This window comes from Tetranychus urticae, chromosome 1 (assembly GCF_039701765.1).
Source record: "Tetranychus urticae isolate SD_2017Ah chromosome 1, NJAU_TeUrti_SD_1.0, whole genome shotgun sequence".
NCBI classification, from domain to species: Eukaryota; Metazoa; Arthropoda; class Arachnida; order Trombidiformes; family Tetranychidae; genus Tetranychus; species Tetranychus urticae.
In genome coordinates this window covers 5,103,073-5,122,068 of record NC_142958.1, presented here as the reverse complement: position 1 = coordinate 5,122,068, position 18,996 = coordinate 5,103,073, and the positions used below count along the sequence as shown (strand labels likewise).

Genomic DNA, 18,996 nt, shown 5'->3' with positions numbered 1-18,996 from the left:
AGTTCAATTTTCTTCTTCTAAGGCAAAGTCAAAGTTGCTAAAAAACTGAGTTATTTACTTTGAACAGTGAACCATTTAATAGATCAATAGATTGACAATTCATTAAACAGAGGTTGAAAAAGATGAGTTGACAGACCATGATTACAGGATCATGAACATGAAGAAAGAGAAGAAATGATTTCATTTTTGTTCAAGCTTATTAGTTGAAAAATTGTTTCTCAAAGTCAAAGAAAACGAATAAAAAATTCAGTAAAAATGATACAATGTTTTGCCGTTCATGTTATTTCATTTTTTAGTCATTTCCATGTTTGTCTTCAGTCTAAAAATATTGTTAATGCTTGAGGTTAGACAATTGTAACTTTGAAACTTTCTTACGTTGAATGGCTACAAAAGTTTCAAAGTGGCCAATCGAAGCTGTAAGCAGTTCGAGATTCACAGTAAGGTCAGAAAATTGTCAGGTTAATCGAAAAGAAAGTATCAGTGAAAATGATCGAACATTGAGTTGTCCACAAAACGAAATTTCAATGAGAGATTTACATAAATTGATCAAAGAATTAGGTGTTTACCTGATGTTTAATGCTCTTCATGTGCATTGTTTTTGAAATTACTTTTTATTTGCTGTTTCGACACTTATTTCATTATTTTTGTGTCATTGTTACAACTGATCAGGTTGAACCCAATACCAGGTTTACCAGTCAGTTAAACTTTGAAATGCTTTTCAAAGTGGAGTGAATATTTATTAGAATCAAACTTGTCCTTTGTGACCAATACAGTGATCACGGTCAAATGACATTCATTTCTTACAGACAAAAACCAAACAATTTTCACCTTTTGAATTGAAGTGAAAAGGATGAAATCAACTTTAGAACCAAAGAAACCAAAAAACAAATAGCATCTTTAAACATTTCCTTCAACATTGAAAATGCAAAACTACGTTCATTCACTTCAAGTCAACTAAATAACCAAACCTTGACTCAATCTGATTCCTCTAATTCAAACTATTTCAAATGAAAAGTTATCAAAACCAATCGAGTTCAAAGTCACAGATTCGACAAAGAGTTGGCTAGTTAACATGAGATTTTCAGTTTTCCGCTGCAAAACCTCAACATTACCGACAACAATTGCGTTCTCTTGTCAATATTTTTGTCCTAATAATCCAAAGAGTCAAGTGTTTTAGTTAACCAAATACGGTTATAACTGACTAAAAGGTTACAAATGTTTGAGAAACACTTCGAATTCAAAAATCTTGACAATTTTGCCAAAATTTCACAGAAGTCATGATCTGAGCAGTTTATGAACATTGATAATATTCTCAGGTTCAGATTTGGCCAGAAATTATTTACAATCTTGACTTTGATTCTATTAATGGTTTCTGTGACATTTTCATTTGATTAATTTGAATATTTTGTTTTTGCTTCATCTTTTTTTGTCAAGTTTCTTGTATTTAAATAAAGACTTTGACTAAGCTCATAACAAGCAATAACAAACAAATTACTTTTCATACCTTTTACCTGAGTTACTTTAATCCATTTAATCAAATAAATTACAATCTGTCCTGTTACTGGTCAGTAAACGCACACACACAGGAGTAGTAACTTGAAACACGCGACAAACAGTTAATTTATTCAATTGAATAACTTGATTTAAATATGAATTCATTAATCTTCAATTTATTCGCAAAGTCAGCTTTTCTCTGTCATTCATCAAGATTAACCCGAAAAAAAGTATGAAAACAAAAACAAAAACATGATTCAGTCAATAAAGGTAAATCCAACAGTAAGGTTCAAACGACGACAATTTACGATCGTTCATTATTCATCAGTTGAGCCTGTTTAAATGCCTTTTGTTGTTCAACCTGATTCAAGTTTGTTTTTTTGCTCACCTTTTCTGAGGTTGATTCAGTGTGAAAATGAACAAGGTGAAAAGGGTGAAAAGAGGGTTTGAAAAATCATGAAATTAATTCCTGTTAACAGCAAAAGTCAACATGATGCTAATGATGAGGCCTTTTCAATCATCTTCAAGGCAACTAATTGTTTCCATGTAACATTCCGAGTTTGGTCAATCTGGTTGCTTCTCTTCTTTTTTTTCAATTTTCATCTTTTCTCTTGTTGACTGTTGATTGTTGAGGTTTTGTTTTGTTTTTTGTTGTTGTTACTGGCTTCTTCTGTTTTTCACTGTGAGGTTAATTGCCACTAGCATTGAGCTTACACAAGGCGTAAATTAGCATCAACCCGGTGGACAGAAAAGGAAACATTCAAACGGTTCAGAAAACATTGAGAAATTGAAAGAGGCGAAAGATGGTAAAAGAGGAAAAGTTTATTCGCTCAAAGATTTTGGTCTTTTTTGTCTTTCACGTTAATAGTAATAATGATGATGATGATAATGGGAAGAGAAGTAGTTTGGTTGTTGAATTATATCAAAGGTTCACCATTAGATTGTCAATGGCAAGGTATTACCTAAGGCCATTAACCGTGTGAAGCAAATTGATTAAATTAGTTCTTGAAAGGTTTTACAGTGAAAATTCATCAAACATTAACAGCCAATTGATAATCATAGTTACATTTGTCGGTCAAAAATTTGCCTTCATCTGCAAGGAAAGATTAGCCAATGGTCAACTTCCCTTCATTTTCATCTTCAGTCCTTTTCACGTTTCATTTCATTAGTTGACTTCATTAATACCAGCTGGCGTTCATTTCAGCATTTCATTCAAAAATTTTCCCGTTTGATCGGTTAACCCAGAAAACGAGGCTTTTTATATCTTTTCATAGCGACTTAAAGATTTCAAAATTTTGAGAAAACAATTAAATTCGATAGAATTTTTCGGTAATTTTCCAAAGGTTAGCAGACTTGTAAAGTCAGAGTCTCACAATTTTAAACCTTCATAAAGTGTGCTTTGATTAAGAATAATTTTTCTAATGAAAAAATAGCTTTTTATTGAGTCGAATAGACCAAATTAGATTTTAAAGAATTTAAGATTTCTATTGTTACGCTTCTCGAGCTCTCTTTTTTTAGCCTCAGCCAGTTTACGAATAATCTTCAAACTCTTCTTTTGAATTAATTCAAAAGATTCGATTACCTCTTATATCGATTTAGGATAAGATTCGACTTTTCCTTTTCCATCTTCTATTGTTAGCTTTTCATCAAGCTCTTTTTGAGAACAAACTGTTAATCAAAAGTCGAAAGTCGATTCATGCCCCTTTCTCGAATATTTCAGAACTCACCATTCTTCATCAGTCCAAAAATCGTTTCCAGAACCATTGAGTTTTTGTTATTAGTACATCCTTACCAATAACGAAAACTAGAAGTAGAGAAACGTCGAAGTAGAGATTTTCATAGAAGTCGATCCTGTTTTCTTTAGTTGAAAATAAATGCATTTTGATCTTAAAACGTTCTAAGATTACGGACACTTTCCACGAAAAAAATACAGTTTTCCTGATTTGAAAAATTCGATAAAAATGTTCTATTCTTTTCGAAAATTGTAATTTAAAGTTTTTACCAATAAGCACAATTTGTGTCCAGCTTTGCGCTCAAATGAAAATGAAAATTTTTCTCTCAATGAATTTCATTAAGTTTGAGGTTCGAATAAAATTTGGATTGAAAGTTTAAATTGAGCTTAAAGTGTCCAAAATGTTAACCTTGTTTGGTGTAATTTTGAAAAATTTTGTAAATCAATTGGAAAACGTCTATAAATTAAAACTGTTACAGCATTAAAACTCATTCCAATGCAAATCACTTATCATGCTTAATGGAAACATGGTGATAATAATAGCAGACAGTAATTCACTTTATTTTGTTCACATCAAAAAACAAACTAGAATCCAATAAAATGGTAAAATTAAAAAGAAGAAGAAGAAATGTAAAATTTAAATATCATTCCAATTCTGAATAATGCAATAACTATACCAATAGAGAGACATTTAACCCACACAAAAAGGTACATAAGCTCATAAAGCGAAGCCGAAGAAAAACAAAAAATTTCAATTTTATCTCATTAATTCAATAAAAAAGCATTTCTTTTTCTTCTCAACATTAATTCTGATTTATTGAGATACGTTAAGTTGCCTGTTAATAGAGACAATATTAAGAATGAAAAAAATGATCATTTCTCTCTTACTCATATTGATCAGATTCCAACTTGAACTGATACTTTTATCTGAAATGTAAATGATGGAAGACGCCAAATGATGGAATCATTATTGAAATGTTTAACACAAATGAAACATGAGATTGCCATTTTATGCAAATAATTTAATTGCTTTAACAGTCTTTTCAACTCATTTCCAAATGTGATATTAATTTGACTTACATTGATATTATCTCAATTACTGAAAAAAAGAACAAGTTTTTTTTCGATTTCATTTGAAACTTTTCGAATTTCGAATTTTTTCTCTTTTTTTCCATCAAATCACTTCGACTTCAACTGTCATCAACTTTCATGTTTACTTGTTAAATCGTTTCTTCACTCGTTCCTTGTTTTACCGTTTATTAATAAACCCGGACATTGAATGGATTAAAAGCAATTTGATTAAATTCATTCAGATAATCATCTCAAGTAATAAATTATTCTGTTCAGTTGATAATTAATCTTTACATTTCCTTGTTGTAATTACAGAGTAAACATTTTCCACTTTTTTTACCTTTCCAATAATTCACCTGAAAATGATTTACCCTTGAATAGTTTCAATAATGAGTTTCTCAGTGAAAAGTGATGAAGTTTTTGGATCCATTTGAAATGAAGAAAAGACAAAAAGTTGGAGCAAAGTAAAAGCTTTTGTGGTTCCAAATGGGCCAATAATTCAATTTACATCGAGTTTGCCAAATTGTTTGCTTCTCAAATCAAACCGATAATTTGGTAAAGATTTTGGTTAAATCTCGAAAAGACGAAAAGGCGCAAAGTGACATTAGCAAATATTGCGATAAAATTGAATAAAAAAGAGAGGAAAAGTGAAGGGTTTGATTGCATATTGATATCAATAATAATGCAATAATAAATATTGCAAATAATCATCATTTTCACTTAACTTTTCATTGCTCGTAACATCATTTTATCCTTTTTTTTAGTGTAAAGAGTAAGGCAGAGAAGGGAAGGAAAAAAAGAGTAAAATTAGCATAATTTAGAGCAATGGCAACTAAGGCCAAACATTAATGTCACAAGTTGATGCCCATAGGACTGAATCATGAGCCTCTTAGAGCCTTCATCAGTCAGTTTAACACAACTGGTTTGGGTTGAGATTTGTTTTGTTATTTTGTGTCTTTTTTTCATCGAAGATGATCAAGACGGAAGACAGAAGAGAGGAAGTAGGAGTCAAAAGAGATGCTCTTACCTTCGGGCAATTTATGCTTCTCTCTGTAAAATATCATTGAAACTAGATTTTGCTTCCAACTTTGCATAAAAGATGAAAAGGCTTGAAAAACCGTCTTCTCTTCATTTTTCCTCTTCTTCTTCCCTCTTCATTATGCTCTTCATTTGGACCATTCAAATAACATAATTTACGGTTCACTTTACGCAATTATTATCTTTGTATCAACTTTATCATTGATTACTTTATGATGATAATAACATTACCTTACCATTGATATTGAGCTTTTGCTTTTCACTGTTCAATTTAAATGTTTTATTCACCACTTTATTGGCTGAAAGTGAACCAAAAAGTGTAACTCGATTACAATTTGTGCCATTTTTTGTTGTAGTTGATCAATTTGGTTTGTCTTTAATAATTAAATTGCTTCAATGTAATGACAAAAAGTGGTGCCAATTATCAGATTGAAAGGCTGATAAGTTGAATGCCAAAAGATTTATCTCTACTTTTGATGGTTGCAAATGATAAATTGAATGGTAACAAAAAAAAATGAAAATTATCTTGATAATGGCAAGGACAGAGTCCATCTGTATAAAACCTGGTAAACATGAAAAGTACGTCTAGTTTACCTGTGAATCTCAATTACACTTTCATAATCTTTTAACTTTCATTTGATTCCACGACACTCACCTTCCCATCCTTTTTCCTGCTCTCATAATCATCTTACCAGCCTCTTTATCATCATCTTTATCTTCCCTTTTCATCTGATTTTTCTCACTCTTGAAGGTTAACAGAAACAAGATTAGTGGAGAAAGCAGAATGAAAAAAATAAAACATTAAAACAAGTTAGTTTGTCAGTTAAAACAAGGTGAAATTAAAAGCCAGAAAAGTCACCAAAAAAAAGAAGCAAAAATTAGAGTTCAAAGTATCAACATTTACAAGTTTATCTGTACTTCTGACCATTTCATTAAGTGCCAATCTCAAGTGAAAAAGTCTTTACTTAACTTTAAATGTTTAACCAACATTTTCTTTTCTTCCCTTCAACTGAACATTTGGATTAACAGAGTCGGAGCCACTGTGAAAGATCACCATCATCATCATCACCATCATCACCATCAAAGTGTCGAAACAGTGGCTCAAGCAGCCATTGTCCAATCAAGGTAAGAAAAGCTTTTCCATCACTTTTGGAAGACTGAAGGAAAGTCAATCTTCTATTAATAAACAATCAATCAATCTCGATGAATCACAATCATTAGTGAATATGATTACAGTGTTATCTCAGCCCATTTCCTCGAGTTTTTTCTTCTCTTCAGTTTTTTACTTTTCTCTCGTCAAATCATTCTTCCATTCCGACTTTTCCTATCGCACCTTTTAATCAATGTTAGAGCCAATTGATGGTCATTAGGAAAACATTTTCACCATCAGATCGACATTCTGATTCTTGCAAATGTTCAAGTGTTCATCTTTTTTCAATCAATTTCCGGAGTCGTTGCAATTTCCGTGTCAAAGTCATTTATAATCTGAAAGGCATTTCGAGTTTTCTTGTTTTTTATGTTGGACAAAGTTAATCATGTTTATCATGGTGAACAAATCGAGAGAAAAACATTGAAAAATCTTTTGAATCTTAAATGTTTCTTTTTTGAGGAAAAAAAAGAAATGAAAAAATTAAAGTTTAATAGGCAAATCCAAATGTTGACTAATGGCCAATCCAAGGCAATAGTCCAATCCCTGAAACGCGTGCAACTCTGTTACTCCCAGTAGATTCGAGAATTTGATTATTCTCTGGACATCTTTATCTTTCCCGTTTGAACCATAAAAAATTGACAAAAGTAAAGAGAAAATTTGATCGAAAAAAAGTTGAACATTACTTTAAAGTCGAGACACTATTAATAGCCTTGTAACTAACCATTATACTTATTGGACTAAACCAACTACAATGGATCCAAGTTTATCTCATTACTTTAATCCACTATTTTTTACTCCAATTGATTTATTGAAGCGATTATAATCTTTCAATCGGACTTCAGTTGGGCTTCTTCAACCTTTATCGGTTAATTTGGAAATGTTTCAACTGAACTTGTTGATCAGATATGTTTATTGTAATTGAGGTTAAGAATATTTTATGTCTCTGATTGGTTCAGCTGATAATCAAGAGTCGAAATGGAATCGCCAAGATTGTCTTTGATGATTATCAGTTAAGGAATGATTAAAATGCAATAAATAATAATCTTTTTTTTCGGGTCAATAAATGAGCAAATCACTTTGGTGTTGATTGAAAATTTTTGTCCATTTTTTTGTTTTCGCCGTTTTCATGAAGAGTTTCAGAAAAGTTCACATTCTGGAAATTTTTTGCTTTTTGTCAGATAAAAGTCTTTGATGAATAGCAAAGGAAATTTGTTTTTATTTTGTTGATCGTTTTCCAGAGACAAGGTCAGATAACAGTATTTGAGTTGAATAATCAGACATTTTGTCAAGATTTTTTGATTTAAAGTTCTGACTGTTATTAAATTGATTGCTTCAAATGATAGGAAATTATAAATTTTTAAATTTATCGCAAAATTGATAAACATGTTATTACAACATTGTAACTCTCGGGTCGAGCAACAATGTACAGTCTGTGTGGTTAAAGCTACATTTATCAGGATAAAATCAGCTTTGCTTTCCAAATCAACTTATCATCACTGAGATCATTACATTTTTTTCAAGTCTTATTAATGTGTTGTCCGATAAGTTGGAATAATAATGTAAAAATAATCCAATGATTTACCTTGTAGCCAGCAATTCATTTTACAGTTAAACATTTGATCATTTCGATAGCTGACTCAGTGAAATAAATCAGACTCGAGTCAACACAATCAATTTAATATTTTACAGCAATATTGCGCTGAAAATTTAACATTCAATAGTCTGGGATACACACAGCTCTTGGACAGTCGATTTAGTGAGACTAGCATTAAAATGAACAAAACTTTCAACAGTTAATCAATGAAAAAGTAGTCGATTAATTTTCAATAGTCAATGGACTGGCCTCTCAAATTAATAGGCTGTCAGGAGCAAAGCATGACTCGATTTTCTGGTTTTCAATTTTTAGTCTATTTCAAAACTTGGTAGGCATTATTATCTCGCACTAAATAGTATCTTAGCTCAGGTGAATAGGGCTCGATTATGAAATTACAGGCCAAAGTCTTTATTTGTTGCAAAAAGTCGAAAAAATTGAAAAATTGACATTTCTAAGCTGAACAAACTTTTTCGTCTTTTTATGAACAACTCAATGAAAACTGATTAGAAACAACCCAAACCTTTTCCCTTGTCAAACAAGAGTCACTAACAGTGTTTTCATCCGCTTCAGGTCAAGTGTATAATTAAATAACGATTGCGAAGTGATTTGCTAGTTATTACACGAAGGCAAAGCCTGAGTCCATTAATTATCATGCCATCTCATTATCCTGTTTTTTCAACATTTTGATCATTTTGATCAACATTAGTTTTTACCGGACATCATGACTTATCGAAAATTTCTTTCTCCTGAATAGAATCAATCCAATCCACATTTAAAGACTCAAATTCTGGAGGCAAACCATCGTCAATGAGAGAAACTAAAGCACAAACTAAATCTGATATTTTACCCAACTCTGTACTCTTTTTTCAACCTTTTCAAACGAAATTTTTCGCTCATCGAAATGACTCTTTGAAGTAATCATATTTGGTCCATCGTTATAACATTGGAGTTAATTTTGATTCGAGTCAATTGTCACGATTATGCAAAATAAGCCAATCAATACCAGACATTGTTTAACCTTGTCAGAGTTATCAGTTGAAACATGTTTGAAAAACACAAACCATAATGAAAACCATAGTCTGACTATCAGACAGACTGAGCAAGAAAAAAGATTGAAATAATTTGCGATAAAAGTTCTTTTCTTATATTTCATCAGATAAATAATGATAAAAAATTAAGAAGATTTTGCGTTCTTTTCATCCCCTGTTCATCATCCTAATCTAACATAAATCATAGTGAACCCTTAAATGGTTAATCTTGTCTTAAGGCTAATAATGCTCAATCATTTATCATTGTTGCTTTAAACATTTTAAAAGTAAAGAGCAGCAGCAAGAGCAAAAAACGAACGAGTCAGATAATGATGAGATAGAAACGCACACACAAGCAACATTAACTGTAAATCTTTATTTTCATTTCAAGTCAATCATCAGATTATCATTTGAAATGAAAATATTGAACAAGTGGAGAAAAGAGAAGAAGAAAAAAAGGATTTATTTCTATTTATTATCATCAATGTTACCACATTGTTTATTTAAAGTTAATCTCAATTTCCATACAAGAAAAGTGTCTCATGTCGACACTTACCAGGTCAACCTCAAGACCATGGTACATCTCGAGTTAATCCCATTCAACTGATTCCAATGTTACAATGTTTCAATATTTTTCCATCAACTCGACAAGACAAATCAATTTACCCTTGAATGGCCATAAATTAGCTTTAAATCAAATTGTGATCATCATTTCCGAACATCATTTTCAGACTATTATCTCGACATAATTAACCTTTTCTCAACTCGATCCAACTTTAATCTTGAAATGAGAAACATTCAAATTTCAAGCGATTCAGTTATCGTTATAATCTTGTCTCTCTCAATAAGAATCTAAAGTTTCAATTTAAGCTGCAAAAACTTTTAATCAGATCAAATCAACAAATCTTTTCCATCTTCATTTCAATAGTTAATACCTTTTCTTGGTCACTTAATTTTGGCAACTTTATCAATCAGTAAACTTAACCGTTTCTCTGTTTCTTTGCAGGCAATTACACTTTATTAGTCCAGGTTAATACAAGTTAATCTCATTTCATTAAAAATCAAAATATTTTTCACTGAACCTAAAAATTCTGTCATCAGGTTTTTGAGCATAAAAAAGGATCAAAATTAGATCATTAAACAGGCTGAAAAAGAGATCAACTTTATTGGTTAATTTTTCCTATTTACATGAAAATTTTCTTCTCTTTTTGAGGCAAAAAGTACATTAAAAGTTGATTTTACTTTAGTTGAGTAAAGATTTGATCATGAAATTTACTTTAAGTTCATTTAGTGTTTTACCTTTTCGCATCGTTTTCATTAGTTTCAGTTTGGGTTGAATAGAAAAGTTGAAAAGGAGAAAATTGCATTTCCATGATTTTCATAAATCAGTTTTCAGTTTTGTGTGAAAAGACAAAATCTTTTTTTATTCATCGATATTATTCACACTTGTGGCAACTTTCATTGCTTATGTAACCCAATGATCAATCATTTATGCACAATACTCTAATGATTAGCATATCAATAACATTTTACTTCACAAATGCATTTCTGTCAGATGTGATAACATCTTCGACAAAAAAACATGTTCATCTTTTGTCAAATTATCACATTTTGAGCTTTCGAACAAAACTCAAAAATCGAAAAAATTCAGTTCTAAATTGTTTCCTCATTGAATGGACAAATTTCAAGTCTAATTTTGAGTTCGACTTCAGCACCAAAAGTGGTGAAGAAATTGATTCTGAAAATTCTTTCGATCTTTATCTGATTAAACGAAAACTCGAATCTTCAGAACTTCTGCATGAAAATTTCTTAATGTCTAAGAACTTTGAACAATGGAAAAGCGAAATTTTTCACTCTTTATTGAATTTGAGAAAAATTTTGAGATTTGAAACATTTTGAATTCTTTGATTTCGAATTTGAATTTGTACCTTTAGCTATTCGATTCCCATTACTTGAAAGTTATTGATTCAAATTTTATCGGTAAATTGTGAGAAAGAAGTAAAAGTTGAAAAAATATTGAAATTTCAATATTATCTCAAGGGAATGAATGGAAATGATATTGATAACTTGATATTGATAAACTTTGAAATGTGAATAATTTTGATTCTGTTTGTTTGTTAATTTAAGTTTACTTTACAAATGGATTGAATTGGGTGAAAAAAATGAAAGAAATGGCTGAAAAGGAAAAGAATATCTTTTATTTATTTATAATATTATCCATGAAAAAAGGGATCATTTAATAGGGAAAAGAGCCTAAAGAGTTTCCAGTTTCCTTCAACATCCCTAACCACAAATAACACACATTTATCCCATTGAAGTTGGTGAATAAAAAAGGCATTAACATAAAAATGTTCATCCAATTGAACAGGCGAAAAGGCATTCAGAGAAAACCCTTCGAAATTGAAACTTTTGATTCGAAAATTGTAATCAAATGACCAAAATAAGGCAAACAACCCTAAAAGGTTCAAAAGGTTCGACAATAAAAGCAACATTTTATTGTAAACCCATTTTTGGCAAATGATTTTTAAATATCATTTCAATGTTAATAACTTCTTATTGTTGAATTACAATATTAATGGACAAAATATCAATCTCGACAAAAAACATTTTCTCACTTTTCACTTTCTTTTTCATGTCAACACTTGAATGGTCAGCATATTGAGGCCATTTAAAAGGCTATTATTGTTAACCTTTCACTTCGCCTAACATTAAACTTGTAGCATCAATTGAAAGCAGAGAATCCAAGAAAAGTTGAAATTCCAATTTTTCGAGTTTTAGTTCATTCTCATGATTATTATGGTAATTTCGGAATTTTTTTCTTCAAGAATTTCATCTTTTCTTTATCATGTTTTTCACAATTAACTGATCAACTCTCATTGGTTCATTTCAAAGGGTTTTCAGAATTTTGATGAAAGATTTTCTCTGAATTTTCTGAGACTTTTCTTTCTTTCAATGAGAATTTTTTTTCTTCAATTTTTAAAGTTTTTCTTGACTCATGCTCATCTTTTTATTCATTTCATTTCAGGTGAAATTATCATCATTATGTTACCAGAAAAAAATACGTTTTTTTCTTGTGTTCAATGCTACTTGCTTTACTGTTAATTTTACTTTACATATCATTATTATCATTGCATTATTACATGTGCTTTGTATGTGCTTTTAACAAGAATAATAAAAAATGAAATTCAAAGGAAAGGTAAGAGTAGAAGAGAAGAATAAATAATAATAAAATTTTCATCATGACTGTAAAGGTATATAATTTTACCTGTTTAAGATGGTATTGATGACGGGTTAATGATAGTTTACAATTGCAAAATGTGATTTATGTTGGGTAAATTGATTAGGAAGAGAAGACTAAAATTGAGCAAATAAAAATGATCAACTATTGAAACGGAAAAATGAAGAAGCAGACAAAATATTGAATAACATAATTACAGTGATTAAATTGTTTGAAATTAAAAAATGCTAAAATAATGATGAAAATGATTGACTTGCAAACAATAAAATGGTTTAACATTGAAATAGGTTCAAAAGATTGTGATGAATGTGCAACTAAAGACCCTAATAGAGACTCCACCTTGATGCAAGACAAGACAGTTTCTCTGCACTAAACTTGGCTCAATCGAAGGGTCGAAACGGAGTAAAAGTTGATAGAAAATTTCATCTTCGAAACTTTGTTTTCATCATTTCGACTAGTTCGACCTTTGATAAGACAGTTTAAACTATTATTTTGAACATTTCTGTACCTGATTTGATTTGATTGTGAAAGGAAAATTTTCTGAATTAAAAAGCAATTTTCTTTTGACAATTGAAATTGAAATGAAATTGCATGTAAAACGTGTCTGTAAACGAGTCTTTGGACTGATTCAAGTTCTGTGTTGGAATAGATTTGACTAGAATATCGAATGGTGATCAATGGAAATTAAAATTTTATCGTTTCATCAAAATTTCATTATCAAGGTTTTCCTTTTGACTCTTCTGATTGATTGAAATTAAATTGAGTAAAAAGTGAAAGTTAAAAGTCTATTTGCTGGTTCAAAGTTGATCACTTTTTTTCAACCCAATTTAATGTAAAAATGAACAACAATGATTTTGAATTGAATTTCATTTGAAGAGACAAACATTGACAAGGTTTAAAAATTGTAGTTGTTAAATTGTGATCAACAAAAGTTGGCAAAAAACACGCATTTTCTTGTTTATAAGTGTGTCTATCTGTCACGCCCAGGGAACAAAAAAAAGGATGATGATGATGATGCATTGTACTATCGATGCCTGCTCCTGATGATGATTATCATTACAATGATGACACATGCAGCAAGAGTGTGGATAAGGCAAAGCAAAAAGATTGCAAAAAATGAACAAAAGTCAAGGTTAAAGGTTAATCGAAGGTTTTACAAAGAAGAAGATCCAAAAAAAAAATGAATTTGTTAACAAATTGTTGAGCCATTTTTTCATTTCTCGATAAATGACCTTTCCTCTAATGTTAAAGGTACCTTGAAAGCTTCATTTAACCACAGAAAACAGAAGAAGAAAAAATGGCAACAAATTTCGAAGTCATTTGAACTGTCCATTTTTGAACCTTTGATTGTTATATTATGCTGTGTGGACGGAAAATTTGAAGGTAACAAATTGGCCCAGCTTATCATCTTGACCACTGTTTTTCTTGTAAACCAGGCTTGGGTCCAATGATTGATGTAAATAAGATTGTTGGTCAAGATTTAAAATAATAATTTGCTGTTAAACATGATAATCTTTTTTCTTCTTCTCTTTTCTTCTCTGATAAATCAATGGATGAGTTGAAACCAATCAGTAGTAAAACAGAAGTTTGTACTTCATTTGTGACCATTAAATACGAATCCGAATGAATTAATTTATCGTTCTTCTTCTCCTTTTTTTGTCATCATTTAACAAACAACTTCTCATCAATTTGCTCAATAGTTGACTGTAAATAATAAAATTACCATTTCATTGTTGTTTTGTTTCCCCTTCAATCGACTTTACCATTCATTTTACAATTGTTAACATTAAAGGAAATTAGGTGATGACAAAGTTTGATTCATGCATTTGCTCATTCCAATTGTCTAGGAATCTTCTTTTCCTCTTTCAGCAAGTTCCAATTCCATGGAGGTTTCATGGGATGACGGTTGTCTCTCCATTGCACATCAACTTTGACTTTAATTCACAATCTAATTAGTCTGATTTATCAGGGTTAATATCATTCAATTTATTCACTTCTAAATCATGAGATCATTTCATTTCATATTCAACTCGGAAAGTCAATTCAAGCAATTTCATCGATTCCTCTAAAAGTAAAAAATCGTTTTTGCTCCGAACTTGCGATTCTCAAAAATGCATTTCAAAACCAAACCAGCTTCAAGTTTACAATTGAGACTGATTTAGTCGCGAATTCCAAGTTTCCAGATATTCGATTTGACCTTTCAGTTCGATCAACTATCGATATTGAACTGAGTTTTCGAAGCTCAAAATTGAATTCCAAGAGAAGATTTTCTGTTTTCCTCAAACTTTTCATTTTCCCTTTTCTTGTCTTCTGAGTTTTGCTTAGCTGAAGAAATGCTCAAAAAGATGCATTTTCTGCTGACTTATGATGAGTCTCAGTGTTTGGCCTTTTCAAAATGGAATAAAATAATTTCTGCAAAAAAGTGACCAAAAATGGTCAATAGCGTCTTTAGTAATTTGATGTTATTAGATTTATCAGGCTCGAAAAAATAGATTAATGCATTTTGTTTTTTTGTGCTTTTTGCAGGAAAAGTATTCAGAATTGAATATTGTGTAATGAAATACGAAGCGAAACAGAAATAAATAAATAAAGGCGAAGAAGAAGGTACAACAAAAAAATGAATAGGCTCATGAATTTGCCTGAATAATTCCCAGCAGAATTGAACGAAAATAATTGTAATACATTGGGCAATACAGATATTTTGTTTCGCTTTATTTCATTTACACTTTACTTTGTTGCTTCCTATTTTTTGATGGTTACTCCTCATCACTTGAAAAAGCATCGACCTAAAGATGAACATTTTTTTCTCTCTCTCTTCCTTTTCTACTTTCATCAACATTTAATATTATTTATCTTCCTCTTTCTCTTTACTCATCACCATGTTCATCTTGCTTTGACCCTCACACGGTCAAACCTTATTTCAAAACTCATCATCATTGAATAATATTAACCTGATCAAAAGCAACAAGATCAAATCAAGAAGAGAGCAAAGAGAAGAAGAAGAAGAAGAAAAGTTGAGGCTATTTTTTAGCTTCTCCTCGAACACAAGGTCCACTGAGAATCACAATTGGTGCAAATTAGCAAGTTTCTGTTGCTTGTCCTTTCCCTGTTGTTAAATAGGAACCGCTAGTTAACAAGAAAACAAAGCGAGAAAAAAAGTGAAAAACCAACAGAAAAAAAACGAAAGTGAATGAAGCTCAAGGCAACAGGAAAAATGGACAGCCAATGATGATAACAATAATAATTTTGTGGATAAAAAATAGCGTCAAGCTAATATTCCCCGAGGTACTTTTCACTGCAACCGTTTTACTTCGACCATGGTCATGACACTAATGGTCAAAACAGCAGCGAAAAATGTAAACAAAATGAGAATCCAAGAAAAAAAGTTGTTTAATATTCACTTTTTTTCAATAATCATTTTAAAACATTTACATTTGCCATTGTTGAAGAGCGCATTGTTGGCCAACTCTCCACCTACAGTGATCAGCCAACCTCCTCAACTCTCACCTTTACCGCTACTTCAACTAACAACATTATCTCAAGAAACTTTTCCTTTACCTTCATCATCATCATAATCAGCTTCTTTATTTCAACTTTTATTTACTTGTGAAGATAGCCTTTGTCCACAAGGGAATCGAGTTATACAACAGAGAAAGGTCCTAACTTGAAAAGGCCCGTCTTTTTTATTCTTGAAACACTTTATGATCTCATCATGAGTTTCATTCGAAGAAATTTTCTTTTCCTTTTTTTTCTCTAATCACCTTGGACTGGTCAGAAAAGCCCATAGGATTTATGTCATATTTATCCTCTTACTCTAAATCCTTTATCATCATCATCATCGTCACCATTCAATACTAGTATTTATTTACACTTGTCCATCAGTGACTTTACAATTTGATGGAAAAAACAGAAAATGACATTTTTTTTCTTCTCCAAAAAGAAGCGTAAAAAATATTCAATTTCACTCCCAGTCTCATCATTTGAAAAGGCCAATCTTTTCATGATTCATTTTGATCTAGAGAAAAGATTGAGGGAAAAGTTTCAAACTCGATAAAGTTCAATAAAAATAAGTTACATTAAAGACAAAATGAGATTTACATAAAGGAATAAAAGTTATGAAAAAAGAGCAAAAAAACTGTCCATTACTTTAAAGTTTCCCTTGACTTTACTGGCTTCTCTCATTAGCTTTGCATCATTTAAGTCCAACTATTATTGTTGTAATGAGCACTTTTAATAAGACAAGTCGCTCTCGCCGCAGGTTAACTTAACTAATTGCTCGCTCAATGATTAACTCTCATTGTCTAATCATTTTAATACTTGACTTGATATCTTTTCTCTGCCAGTTTATTGCCATTAAAGCTACTCATTATCTGCCTGTCTTTTGGTGTGCTTTTCAACTCACGCTATTCCTCAACAATATAAGTGTCAAAACATTTTCAACTTGCACAGTTTATTCGCTTCGTTTTTTCCCTCTTCTTTACCTCTTCTTGTTATTGCTAATCATTATCATTTCAGCTTCTATTGAAACAGTCAAGAGTCGAATAATGTTGAATATAATAACAAGATCATGGATCAGTTCATTTCAACGATCACTTTGTTTCTCTTTCGCCTTCATCTTCTTCTTTTCTGGTTAGTTTAAACATAATTGTCAACAATTGTTTACCTTTCAACCTTTTTCCTCTTCACTTTACAACTTGTAATTATGTTCAATATTATATCGCCAATTAGACAAAAAAGGATTCAATGTCTTAAACAATTAACTAATGTTGCCGCACAATTTAAAAGCTTTGCAAAATTTTGATTCAAACGCAATGCTTTTTGGAAAATCATGAAAATTTGAAAAAATCTCGAAATTCATTTTTTTCAAATAAAACCTCCAATAAAATGATTAACTATAAAAATTGAATTTCTCAAAAACAGAAGAATCGGGTTAATCTCGAATTTTAAAGTTTGAGGAATTTCAGATTTTTCTGTAAAAAAATATCTGATCGAAAAAAAACTAAACTAAGATTTGAAGTATTTTTGAAATGGTTATTAACCTTTCTCAGGGAAAAAGACTGTTTCAAGAAATGCAAGAATAATCATGATTGCTTCGTGAATTTAGCAGTTTGTTTCCCATGTTAACTGTTTGAACATTTAAATGTTCACAGATTATTTACTTCTTATGATCACTATAAAGCTTGTTATCATTGCGATTTACAGCTTGTTTCCATTCAATTTGATAAGTTCATTGATTGAATGAGGGACAATGACAAGTGATTATGAGGATGATTATGATGCTCTTTAAATGCGTCAAAATAAACATAAAACTGTAAATAAATTGTCACAATGTTGGCCTCTCATTGATAATGCCTCATTATACACTTACGTTTGGCCCATAAATAGATGGTCATCCAATGATAGATAGTAATGATGATGAGAGTGACCATGTTAATGATGATACTTGTAAGACTATAGGGTTTGAGCATGATGGACGATAAGAAGAAAAGATTTACTCAAATGTTGACCAAACGTAAGATTAGCGTTTAATAGCGCAAAGAGTTGATTTCATTAAATGCAGATTGTTATTTGGTTGATTACATTTTTAGCTTCATTTTTATCATCCATTCAATTGTTTCGCATTTTATTGATAATAAAAACTAACAATGTCGAGTTTGCATTAAAGTGAATTATCATCAATTTTGAGATTAAATCAGGCCAACATTGAATGGCAAGTTGCATTTAAGCAGAAAGAGAATGAAAGTGGCGAATGAAAAAATCGAATGAAATTATCATTGATTAACAGTTAATCAATGATAATTGTCCAACATTTCACCCTTTTTTTCTTGCAGTTTTACGCTTTACTGGACTCGACTAGAACCGGAACTATTGACCTCACGTGACCAGCTAAGGCTATAAAAACTGTATTCTTATTATTGTTGCCATTATCATCAAAAGACCTTTTGCCAATAAACTAATGCTGGACATTGAACAGTGTCCACTCTATCAATGAATAAATGTCTATTTATGTCTGAATGGTAAAAGGTTGCAATGAATAGCCATTAACTCGAAGCGCACTTTTCAAGTTGCCCACTAAATCCCATAAGGAAAATTTGCTTTTCCTTTGCACCCATTTTATTGCCTTTTCACACTTGCAGTTTCGAGGCGACAAAAGCCATGAATAAACAAACTCAACAAAATGCTTTGTTAATTTTACGATTGACCAGATTCCAACAAGTTGACCTTTAATCCAACTCTGCCTTTCATCATTAATTGAAAAAAATAAGTGAAAATATTTGCATTTTCACACAATTTGTTTCAAATGACAAAACGCGAATTTCACCTTTTCCTATTCAAATCTTTCTAATTTTTGAAATAATTATTCGAAAAATCTTTGCTCAGAACTTTACCTTTCATGACTCTATTGGAAAAATCTGTGAAAGTAAAGTTTGCTTTTGTTTTTGATCAAGATAAGTTCAAAGTTCGATTCTTATCACAAACGTCAAAACACGAATCTTACATTTTCTTTTATTTGCCTTTTTTGACCAGAATATTCGAACACATTCGCTCAGGACTTTACCTTGCAACTTCAATCGAAAGAATAAGTGAAGTTTTGTTTTCGAATCGAATGTCAAAACTCTGATTTCAAATTCTCTTATGTTTGCATTTCTT

At 30.8% G+C, this 18,996-nt stretch overlaps 1 protein-coding gene across 2 annotated transcripts in view; it reads left to right on the top strand.

Moving 5' to 3' along the window:
• Positions 1-18,996, top strand: part of LOC107366526 (protein trachealess) — a 34,134-nt gene that overhangs the window by 2,253 nt on the left and 12,885 nt on the right. For both annotated transcript variants that reach the window (XM_089269152.1, XM_015934150.3), the window contains exon 2: positions 6,365-6,460. In XM_089269152.1, coding sequence (XP_089125278.1) covers positions 6,365-6,460 — 96 coding nt within the window. The remainder of the gene's footprint in view (positions 1-6,364; positions 6,461-18,996) is intronic.